At 39.0% G+C, this 12,446-nt stretch overlaps 1 protein-coding gene across 1 annotated transcript in view; it reads left to right on the top strand.

Moving 5' to 3' along the window:
* COPA (COPI coat complex subunit alpha) overlaps positions 1-12,446 on the top strand; it is a 46,004-nt gene that overhangs the window by 20,052 nt on the left and 13,506 nt on the right. Inside the window, exons 9-17 of the mRNA XM_081306519.1 lie at positions 27-162; positions 1,334-1,416; positions 3,886-4,036; positions 5,661-5,727; positions 7,121-7,196; positions 9,108-9,190; positions 9,988-10,127; positions 10,659-10,744; positions 10,860-10,998. Coding sequence (XP_081162645.1) covers positions 27-162; positions 1,334-1,416; positions 3,886-4,036; positions 5,661-5,727; positions 7,121-7,196; positions 9,108-9,190; positions 9,988-10,127; positions 10,659-10,744; positions 10,860-10,998 — 961 coding nt within the window. The remainder of the gene's footprint in view (positions 1-26; positions 163-1,333; positions 1,417-3,885; positions 4,037-5,660; positions 5,728-7,120; positions 7,197-9,107; positions 9,191-9,987; positions 10,128-10,658; positions 10,745-10,859; positions 10,999-12,446) is intronic.

Raw genomic sequence — 12,446 nt, 5'->3', positions numbered from 1 at the left:
TAACCTAATTCTCTTTCATCCTTCAGAATCAAAGGCATGGGAGGTTGACACCTGTCGGGGCCATTACAACAATGTGTCTTGTGCTGTCTTCCACCCTCGCCAAGAGTTGATCCTCAGCAATTCAGAAGACAAGAGTATTCGAGTCTGGGATATGTCTAAGCGGTAAGGGATTTACTGATGTTGTGTGACCAAACCAATGAGAATAGCCCCCTTTCTCTTTCTTACTTTCTCCCTGTAAAAATCAGATTAGAACTTGGGTGTAGTGGTGCACACCTATAACTCCAACAACTCAGGAGGCTGAAGCAGGAGGATTGCAAGTTCAAGGCCAGCCTGGGCAACTTTTTGAAATCCTGTCCCCAAACAAATTTTAAAAAGGACTGGGGATGGGGATGGCGCTATAGCTTAGTGGTAGTACTGGGTTCGATCCTCAGCACCACATCAAAATAAACAAACAAAATGAAGGCATTCTGTCCATCTACAACTACAGAAAATAAAATTTAAAAAAAGGACTGGGGATGTAGCTCAGTGGTAAATCACCCCTGAGTTTAATTTCCATACCAAAAGAAAGTGAAAATTAGATTATAATGTTCCTTTTTTTCTCTCATCATCTTTAACATGTGTAGAAATCAAATAATAAATTATAAAAACTTGAAGAGACCTAGAGATCGACATTTATTAATTTTCTATCAAATAGAAATCTCTGTGTATATTATTTTCCTCCTCTGAATTTGAGCATTTTTCTCTCTCCTTTCTCCCCAGTTCTTTAGCAACAGAAATAAGAAATATGAAATGAAACAATACAGCAGGGGCTGGGGATGTGGCTCAAGCGGTAGCGCGCTCGCCTGGCATGCGTGCGGCCCGGGTTCGATCCTCAGCACCACATACCAACAAAGATGTTGTGTCCGCCGAGAACTAAAATAAACAAATAAAAAAATTCCCTCTTTCTCTCTCTCTCTCTCTCTCTCCCCCTCTCCTCTCTCTTTAAAAAAAAAAAAAAAAAGAAACAATACAGTAAAATACTTAGGATGAATAGGGAGAATTGAAGTATCAAAATAATAGGGTGGTGGGGGCTGGGGATAGAGCTCAGTTGGACTGAACCTGGGTTCAATCCCCAGAACCCCCAATAATAATAATAATGATGATAATAGGATCAGTTTGAAGTTTCCTCTTCTGTTCGTTCATAGACTTTGATATGATATATGCCTTTACTTATCATACACACCTGATTGACTTTTTAAATCGCCTTGCAGGTTCACCATTCACTATTCTTGCATGTGGTCAGCTGAAGATTCCTAGGAAATTAATGTTCTTTGTCTACCGTTTGCTTTCCTAGGACTGGGGTTCAGACCTTCCGGAGGGACCATGATCGTTTCTGGGTCTTAGCTGCCCACCCCAACCTTAACCTCTTTGCAGCAGGTAAGGGCCATTATTATTACTACTACTACTACCACCACCACTTCCTCCTCCTCCTCCTTCTTTGTTGTTGCTTTAGTTCAAATTACTTGAAAGTAATTCTTCATTAGCTTTGTCTCTAGTAAACACACAGTAGAATTCAGAGTCACTAAATACTATTATTCCTTTTCTTGGAGTGGTAGTATTTAGTGCTCTTTCTCTACCAAGATTCCTTTAATGGTAAAGCTCATTCTCTTTGAGTAGCTCCTAGGAGCTCATAGGAGGCTAATACAGGACACTTAGAATCTCAGGCTGAGAAGCTTATTCATTTGTTTGACAAATACATATTAAGTGGTAGGCCCTGTTCCGGGTTCTAGTGTTAAAGCAGTATTTAAAATAAAGCCTTTGTCTTTACGTAGCTTTTATTGGTAGTTAGGGGAGATAGACCATAAATAATAAATATATAAAGTGATGCATGGTTTAAAAAAAATGCTTTGAAGAAAAATATCAAAATTAAGGAGAGGATGATAAATAGGAACAAATGTGGGAACCACTACTGTATATTTAGTGTTTAGAAAAGTGAAAAGGAATGAGACAATGGAAGAGCAAATGCAAAGAACATATAGTAGGATAATAAAGAGAAGTGCTTAGCATGTTAAGAGAATATCAGAGATCAGTAGAATTATGATGAGCCAAGGGGAGACACACCAGAGTGTGCATCATCATCATCATTATTATTATTCTTATTCTTGGTACGGGGATTGAAATCAGGGGAATATAACCACTGAGCCACATCCCAGCCCTTTTTATATTTTATTTAGAGACAGGGTCTTACTAAGTTGCTGAGGGTGGCCTTGAACTCGAAATCCTTCTGCGTCATCCTCCCAGGCTGCTAGAATTACAGGCATGTTCCACCACGCCCAGCCTGAGTGTGCATTATCTTATTTTTTTTTTTTTTATTGGTTGTTCACAACATTACAAAGCTCTTGACATATCATACTTCATACATTAGATTGAAGTGGGTTATGAACCCCCAATTTTACCCCAAATTGTGCATTATCTTATAAATCATGATTGGAACTTGGTGATTTTTATCCTGAGTGAGTGGAAAACCATTGAAAGATTTTGGACAGGGAAGTGACACTGGTTTATGTCACTTAAGAGTATAAGAATAGAGTATTTCTTTAAGGGATGGACAATGCTAATATAGTAAGAGCAAAACATTTTAAAAAACAGAACCATAAAGGCCTTTAACACTAGCATTCATTTTTTTAACAAATACCTTTGCTCTTTTTATTTACTAGGGACTGATAAAGGATAGAAATTATTGCAATTTTTTTTTGCCTTCAGTGAACTAATGGTATAATGGAAGTGAGAGATTTAACAGTATAGAGATAAGATAATGAAGTCTATAAAAGTTTTAGGGACTTACAGAGAAGGATGTGTCTAAATGTGGCAGTGTGATTTAGTATTAAGAAAGTATTCACAGAGAATTATTTAGAGAGAGAGAATTTTTTAATATTTATTTTTTAGTTCTCGGCAGACACAACATCTTTGTATGTGATGCTGAGGATCGAACCCGGGCCGCACGCATGCCAGGCGAGCGCACTACCGCTTGAGCCACATCCCCAGCCCTCACAGAGAATTATTTAAATAAAGATTTCAAGGCTGGGAGTGGTGGTGTATGCCTATAATATCAGCATCTTGGGAGGCTAAGGCTGGAGGATCATAAGTTCAAAGCCAGCCTTAGCAACTTAGCAATACCCTGTCTCAAAATAAAAAATAAAAAGGGCTGGTATGTAGCTCAGTGTTTAAGTGACCCTGGGTTCAATCCCCAGTAGCCCCCCACAACCAAAAAATAGATTTCAAGAATTGTGAGAATTCAGGCAAATAAGGGATGCATTTAGGTATTGTATTAATGTTTTTTCTGTTGCTGTAACAAAACCCCTAACACTGGATATTTTATTTTATTTTTAAAAAGACGTTTATTTATCTCAAGAGTTTTGGAGGTCTAAAGTCCAAGATTAGGCAGCCACAACTCTTTGTCCTCTTGTGATGACTTCTTGGCTGTGTCACAGCATGGCTGACACCATCCTGGCAGTAGTGTGGGCAAGGAGAGATCCCATTGCCAGAAAGAAGCCAGAGAAGATTTAGGGACCAGGCTTACTCTCTTAGTGTAACAACCTACTCTCAAGGGAACTGATCACTGTACTGAGACAACTACATTAATCCCTTCTGAGGGTTCACCTTCTAATGACCTAGTCACATTCTATTAAGCTCTGTTCTTTAAAATTCTAGCACTTCAGCACTGCCACAATAAGATCATATTTCCCGCACATGAATCCTTGAGGGACAGACCACATCCAAACCATAGCAGGTGTCTTGTCTTAATTTTTGCTTACATATATAATCATCCTTGTGCATCTCCTGGTGCCAGCTTTTTTTTTTTTCCCCCTATAGTTAATTCTTTTCTCACTGTTTCCTATCCCCCAGGTCACGATGGTGGCATGATTGTGTTTAAGCTAGAACGGGAACGGCCAGCTTATGCTGTGCATGGCAACATGCTGCATTATGTCAAGGACCGATTCTTACGTCAGCTGGATTTCAACAGTTCTAAGGATGTAGCTGTAATGCAGTTGAGGAGGTAAATCTGACTTGTTTCTATTTTTACAAACCTTTTCATCAGTCACTGTGATATATTGCCCCAAAACGGGGCTCTTTCTTTTAAATGACCTTTGGATCTCACCTCCTATCACAGATGAAATCCCCAAACGATAACCCTGCTCAGCTTAAACCCTAGCATGGCAAATAAGGAGGTGACCAGAAGTAAAATGGGAATTTCTCTGTTGAGAGTGCTAGTGATTGACCCTGCGTGGGGAGGAAATTGTACTGTTATAGTTTGTAAACCAGAAAAACGTTCATGATAAAGAGAGTATCCCAAATTGGAGACATGCCTTTTTTGGTGGGTGCAGGTACTAGGGATTGAACCTAGGGGTGCTTCCTCACTGAGCCACATCCTAGTCCTTTTTTATATTTTATTTAGAGACAGGGTCTCATTGAGTGGCTTAGCGCCTCACTGTTGCTGAGGCTGGCTTTGAACTAGTAATCCTGCCTCAGCCTCTTGAGCTGCTGGCATTACAGGTATCCACCGCCACGCCCGAACGGAGATGGGCCTTTTAACCTTTATTTAGCATATCTGCCTTGAGAGATCTCATAACATAGTGGTTTAATAGACCTAAATGATTATAGTACAGGGTAAGTACCATAATGGAGGTTTATAAAAGAGTTTTAGTTTTCCATAACTCTTTCTTTGCTTTCCAGCAAAATGTACACAACTCTAAACGAGAATATATGTCTCCGGAAACTCTTAATTGTGAAGATATGATAACCTCTGGGATGCCTGGCAAAAGGAACTGTCCTTTTGGAAAGCCAGCTGTATCAGCATGCTGAAACATTCATAGTGGCAAACATTGGCATGCGAGTTTGATAACCACCCTCTAGCATCACTACAATAAAAAGATGGGTTTATGAGAACAATCCAAGGGACAGGAGAAACCAGCCAGAGACATCACATCAAGTTACTCTGTGGTGTCCATTGCAATTATGTGTAGGAATTTGTACCCAAGCAGAACCAATCCCACTCACTATAGTGATTGCTGACCCTACCTTTTATTGAATAATTTGACTTGTATTAGGGCTTGCAATGAGCTCCCAAGCCCTACAAAAAGGAGGAGAAAATAATTCAATTTTTAATTATATTTATAAAAGTGATGAGTTTGTATATAAAGATAGTAGAATGAAACAGACATTATTATTGCCATGTGTATACATGTGACTGCACGACCAATATGATTCTGCAACCTGTACACTCAGAAATATGAGAAATTATATCCCTTCTGATTCAAATGTATGATATATCAATGTCATTGTACTATCATGTATAACTAATTAAATTAAAACAAAAAAATTTTTAAAAATATAAGAAGTGCTGGGTGTGGTGGCACATGCCTATAATCCTAATGACCTTAGAGACTGAGGTAGAAGGATGGCAAGTTTGGGGTCAGCCTCTGCAACTTAGCAAGACCCTCAGTAAGTTAGCAAGACCCTGTCCCAAAATAAAAAGGACTGGGGTTGTAGCTCAATGGTAAAGCATCCCTGGGTTCAATTCCCAGAACCAAATAAATGAATAAATTAAAAATGAAAGGATAATTGCTTTCTTCTATTCTTATACCTATTCTGTTTTCTCCTTTTTCTATATATATCTCTAGTGGGTCCAAGTTTCCAGTTTTTAATATGTCATACAATCCAGCAGAAAATGCAGTCCTGTTGTGTACAGTAAGTAACCTATGGATTCCTCCTAAATTCTCCTTAGTTATCTTTCTGATCCCCAGAGTGAAACTGTAATGACTTTTTAAAAGCTATTTAATGGTCATTTTGCAAGTGAACACAAACTAAGCATAAACTAGAAAGGCTTCAGTTGTCATAAGGAAATTGAAGGTTTGTGAACATGAATCTTTCATAAGGCTAATATAATATCTAAACTTAATGAAGCCTCAAGATGAATAACCCAGATTACTGCAAGTGATTGAAGAGACAGTTTACAACTGTATCCCATGCAAAGGAGATGCTTATATTGATCTCTCCCTTTGGGGGAAAATAGATTTTGGAAGGGGGTTCTTTTCAATGAAGTTGCCTTCAGAGTCATCAAAGCCTTTTTTTTTTTTTTTTTTTTTAAGAATATTTTTAGGGCTGGGGTTGTGGCTCAGCGGTAGCCTAGCATGTGCGAGCCCTGGGTTCGATCCTCATCACCACATAAAAATAAAATAAAGATACTGTCCATCTACAATTAAAAAATAAAATATTATTTTTTAAAAATAATATTTTTAGCTGTAGATGAACACAATAACTTCATTTTGTTTATTTTTTATGTGGTGCCAAGGATCGAACCTAGTGCCTTACATGTGCGAGGCAAGTGCTCTACCACTGAGCCACAACCCCAGCCCCATCAAAGCCTTTCTTGTCATACAATTTTCAAAAAGAAAAAAAGGGGGAAAAAAAAAAGACCATTTTAATTTCAGTGCCCAGGTGGCCAAATTTAAAAGAATTAAAACATCTTTTCCCATATAACCTCTAGTGTCCAATCTTGGTCATTCTCTTAATATCTAGCAGTCCCATATTCTTATGGCAATTCCCATATTCCCCTGGCATTTTTTTTTTCCTCTCTCAAGCAAACTTTTTTTTTTTTTAGAGAGAGAGAGAGAGAGAATTTTTTAATATTTATTTTTTAGTTTTCAGCGGACATAACATCTTTGTTTGTATGTAGTGCTGAGGATTGAACTCAGGCCGCACGCATGCCAGGCGAGCACACTACTGCTTGAGCCACATCCCCAGCCCTCAAGCAAACTTTTTTATGTTGATAAGCATAATTCAGGTGGGACTCTGGAATGTCAGGGATCTTAGGCTTTTGATTTGTGGAAAAGGGCAATCCTGGTTTTCATTCAGATAAAATCTGCCTCTTTAAAGGATAAAGAAAATATCATTGCTGAGTTGTTTAGCTAAGAGCTTTATAATTCTTAGATGTGGCAACATTTGAATACTGTCTGGGTGAAGGGGGATGAAAGTATAGTTTCATATTGTTGTCTGTGTAATGGAACTGTTTTCTCTGTTAGAATAAACTGGTATCTTGGGTGCTCCTCACTAACATTTTAATTTCCCTTTTCTCCTACAGAGAGCCAGCAATTTAGAGAATAGTACCTATGATCTATACACCATCCCCAAAGATGCTGATTCGCAGAATCCTGATGGTAAGCATGCTCTTTGTCTACCTAAGCCTGCTTCCAGCTCTCCTTACCCACATCATTATTCTTTTTCAAGGTTTTCACATCCCATCCCCAGGCTGTGGTCACATCACTCATGTCTGTTGGCAGGTGCTGCTGACAGTTACATCAGAGGCGACCATGGTGTGAAATATTCATGTTTCCCCTCCATTTTATTACCCCAGCTAGATATATATATTTTATAATTTGGTTATTAGAAACTCTCCATTTTCTCTTTCAGCACAGCATGTTATCCTAGTTTATTGTCAGCTGATATGACTTTCACCCTGGTAGTTTCATTTATTTAAAAATGTGGTTCCAATCTTGCAATGTCTCATCCTGGGACTAGGGATTTATACTCTTCTATCCACATCCAGATCCGATTTGCTTCCTTTTGCACGTCAAAAAGATGAGGCTGCTAACAGCCCAGGGCCCCACCTGGGATCCCAGGATCCAGCTGAGACCCTTGCCTACCTCTTTCATCACCACTATCCCTTGTTGATGTTCTTACTATTAGAACTTGCTGACAAAACATTCTCAGAATGGATTTCACTCTGGCTTCTGCTCCTATCAGTGATCTTCCTCCAGGGGGTTTATAGACTTTAGCATATCAGAGATTTATTCTACAGGTCCCCACTTTCACTAGCAGACTTTGATCATATTTTAGACCCCATCAACACATTCTCAAGAAATGTTTTGCTAGCTCTGTCCCTTTTGTGGGTGCCTCAGGTCATTATTGTTAATCCTATTCACCTTCTTTTAAATGTGCTCATACTGACAGAGAAAAATCTCTATATATTTGGTGTCCGTAAGTCAAAATCCCCCTTACAAATTAGTCATTTAAGCCAGTTCTGACTAAATCTTGTGATTTGGTTCTTCCCAACCTACTCCCTTGCTTTTGTCCCCCCAGATCTGTTTACAATTATTAGTTTAAAATATTTTGTTTAGTTATTATTATTGTATATATTATTATATCTTGTTATTATTATTATTATTATTATCATTATCACTTTTCTGTTCTCCATCCTTTGAGGGAGATAATAATTTATAAGGTTTGACTCTTTGTTGGGAAACAGAGGAAGAAAAAGCAAAAGCTGGAGTAGTGTTGTTCCCTGACCCCTAAAACAGGGAATGTTGGTTATGATAATTAGTTTTTCAAATTGTCTGCCACTCCAGGTGCCAGAGAAATATAAGGCAAGGCTGACCAGCATGTTTTGTCCAGATTTCTGCTGTTATAATATACGAAAGAATATTTCAATGCATCTTTCACAAGTTTCTCAGAGGGTAGAGAGGGGTGTCCATTGGAAAATTCTAATCAACCACCAGAAAATGAGGAACTCTCTTTGGGGTAATAAGTCTTTAACACTTAACAGAGCAACAGCTTAGTGCATAGAATTCGCTTGTCAAGATTTGGTTGGGAGTGCTCTGCCCCACTGTGCCTTACTAGGAGGTCTACATTTGCATGTTAAAAGCAGCGAGCAGCTGCAACCTGGGGAGGGGGCTGCCTCTACTCCAGTATGTTCTGATAGGAGGTCCTGGGACATTGACAGGCTGCTTGCTGTGCCACAGCTTGGCCAGGGAGGCCCTGCTCGTTAGCTTGATGGAGTGTGCTGTCTCTCAAGATGGGCAGCCCTTCTGCCAGTATATGGTGTTGGCTGAAGTGCAGCCACTTGGCCAAGAGGAAAGAGGCTTGGCAGGGGTGGGGGTTGGAGTTTGGAGGGGACTGGTAGGGAAAAGTCACTTGACAATAGCCTCAGGTTATGGCTGAATTAGTTAGGAAGCAGCTGAACTGGCAAAGCCAAGATGGCAGCCAGCAAGACTGGCAGCTCTGTGGCATCTGACTCTGTCACCTGCTAGTAGTCACCACATGCTCCTACCCTTTGATTTTGTTCTCTTCAGCCCCTGAAGGGAAGCGATCGTCAGGCCTGACAGCCGTTTGGGTTGCTCGAAATAGGTTTGCTGTCCTAGATCGAATGCATTCGGTAAGTTAAGACTAAAAGCTGAAACCAGTTTGGGGAGTGTGGTGGCAATGGCCTGTGTATTGCAAAATAAAAAGTACTGTTTTTTCCTTATCCCCCACTGACAGCTGTGGTTCTCATCTATTGGCTCTACCTTTATTCCTAGCCCTGAGCTAACCCCCTGGGGGACAGATTTAAAGCTTATTGATTTGAGTTGATATTACTGTAGCTTTGGGCTTAAGAAGCAAGATAAAGTCACTCTTGACCATTTGAGCAAAGCCAAAATCAGAATCAAATTTGAAATGGGTGGGCTGGACGATAAGTAGATCTCTCTACTTGACCTATCGCCATTGGAACTTGAAATGTAATAGATTCAGCACAAGATAAACAAAAATTTTACCCCCTCTGGGGCTGGGGATGTGGCTCAAGCGGTAGCGGTAGCGCTCACCTGGCACGCGGTGCGGCTGCCGCCGGTTCGATTCTCAGCACCACAAACAAACAAAGATGTTGTGTCCGCCAAAAACTAAAAAATAAATAATAGAAAAAAAAAATTAACCCTCTAAGTACTGTTTTCTCTCTCTGGTTGTCTGAGAATCTCAAGTTTCATTGGACTTCAGAATTTTTTTCTTTCTTTTTTTAATGATATTAAGACCCTTAGAAAGGCTTTTGGAATGATCTGTCTACCTGATGTGTGATTAACTTGGACAGAGGAGAAATATACTTAGTTTATTGAAGCTAAGGAATAATTGCTGAGGGATGTCATTAGCTGTCATCATTTTATATAGTCACTTTTTCTCCTAATACTTTAACATTCCTTTTAGCTTCTGATCAAGAATTTGAAAAATGAGATCACCAAAAAGGTACAGGTGCCCAACTGTGATGAGATCTTCTATGCTGGCACAGGCAATCTTCTACTTCGAGATGCAGATTCCATCACACTCTTTGATGTACAGCAGAAACGGTAACATGATAGGTGCCTGTAAAAAAACAAGCATATAGTGGGGGAGAGTGGACAACTTTAGTGGGATCTTTTCTCTCCCAAGGAAAAAAGAGGGATACCAAGGTTAATGGCACAGTTCTTGTGCTTAAAGGGGTTTACAATCCAGTGATGAAGTATGTAAATATCCCTAATAATATGAGAAAATGAGAGGCAAGGGCTTGAAAAGAGGAGAAGTATAATGCAAGCCAAATTTTTAAGTTACAGAGCTACTATGCAGAAAATGTTTATTTGGTATTACATTGAGAAATTGAGGTTTATGTGTGAGGATAAAAGGACCTAGATCTTAGGCTGGGGTTATAACTCAGTGGTGGAGAGTTTGCCTCTCACGTGTGAGACACTAGGTTTGATCCCTAGCACCACATAAAAATAAATAAACAAAGATATTTTATCCATCTATAACTTAAAAAAAAAAATTTAACAAAAAGGACATAGGTTTTAACCCTAGACCCAGGAGTCAGATCTATACATGTTTGACCTTCTCTCTCATTTCAGGACTCTGGCATCTGTGAAAATTTCTAAGGTGAAATATGTTATCTGGTCAGCAGACATGTCTCATGTAGCACTACTGGCCAAACATGGTAAGTTTTCATATATCCACCCTGATTTAGAGCCCACTCCCTCCCTCCCCCATCCCTGCCAGTCTGCTGCACTCATTCTGTCCAACAGAGCACTCATGCCCTTTGCCTCTTACAGCCATTGTGATCTGTAACCGCAAACTGGATGCTCTATGTAACATTCATGAGAATATTCGTGTCAAGAGTGGGGCCTGGGATGAAAGTGGGGTGTTTATCTATACCACAAGCAACCACATCAAATATGCTGTCACCACTGGGTAAGTTAATTATCTGGAATACAGAGCAGGAGAAGGTAGCTTCTTAAAACTCCCTGTCCTATCTCAAGATGTCACTGAAGTCCTCTATGAGCTTCCTTCATGGAAAAGCCTTGTCTGGCACATATGTACTAGAGACATCAGTATATTCTTTTTTCTATCTCTTTTAAAATTGTGAGGCCAGGACTGGGTGCCTCGTATGTATACCAGAGTAGAATTGCTGCACCATAGAGTATACATACCTTCTCATTTACCAGGTATATGACGCTTTTATTTTTGTGCATATGATAGATGCACAAAATAAGAGTATCTCATATTTATGAGTTCAGAGCACCTGCCTAGCACATATGAGGCACTCAGTTTGATCCTCAGCACCACATAAAAATAAAGGTATTGTGTCCACCTACAACTAAAAATTATTTTAAAAAGAAAGAGGATTAAATTTTTTTTTTTTTTAAATTGTGATACCAGAAAATCATGACATATACCTGCAATCCCAACTACTTGGGAGGCTAAGGCAGGAGGATCAAGAGTTCGAGGCCAGCTTGGGCAACTTAATGAGACCCTGTCTCAGAAAAACAAGATTTAAAAAAAAAAAAGGTAGAAATAAAATTGTGGGGCTGGAGTTGTGGCTCAGTGGTAGAGCACTTGCCTGGCATGTCTGAGGCCCTGGGTTTGATCCTCAGCACCACATACAAATAAATAAATAAAAATTTTAAAAAAAGAAATAAAATTGTGAACTATAACCCAAATGTAGAAAATTTTATAACTTTTAAATATATAGAATGGCAAACAATTTGTATAGTGAACATGAGTGAAATTATACTGAATATATTATTTTTATCTTGCTCAATATTTTCTTTATAAGATTTTTTCATCCCGTACCTCTAATTTATTTATTTCATTATTATATAATGTCTCATCATATGATTATACCATGTGTGAGTTGCTATTCTTAAGGGATATTTAAGTGAATTCTAGTTTTTGACTATTACAACAATTCTCTTTTAAACATCCTTTTACATATTTTCTGGTACACACATACATCCATTTCTCTGGAATGTATACCAGAGTAGAATTGCTGCACCATAGAGTATACATACCTTCTCATTTACCAGGTATATGACACTTTTATTTTTGTGCATATGATAGATGTGTAAGGGTATCTCATTTTTATGATTTTGTTGTTGTTGGGGTTTTTTTTTTTTTTTTTTTTTTTTTGGTATTCCCCAATATTGGGGATCAAACCCTGGGCCTCGTGCTTGTTAGGCATGTACTCCACCACTGAGCTATATTCCCATTCCTTTCTAAGGTGATCTTGTTTGCCCAGGCCAGCCTCCAATTTGTAATCCTGTTCCCACTGCCTCTCCCGTAGCTGGGATTACAGGTGTGTACCACGGCACCTGGCTTTACTCTATTTTTCCATTGAGTTATCTATTCTTTCCCAGTTA

This window comes from Spermophilus citellus, assembly GCF_964194105.1.
Source record: "Spermophilus citellus genome assembly, chromosome: 9".
Lineage (NCBI taxonomy): Eukaryota > Metazoa > Chordata > Mammalia > Rodentia > Sciuridae > Spermophilus > Spermophilus citellus.
This window is presented reverse-complemented; position numbering and strand designations above follow the sequence as displayed.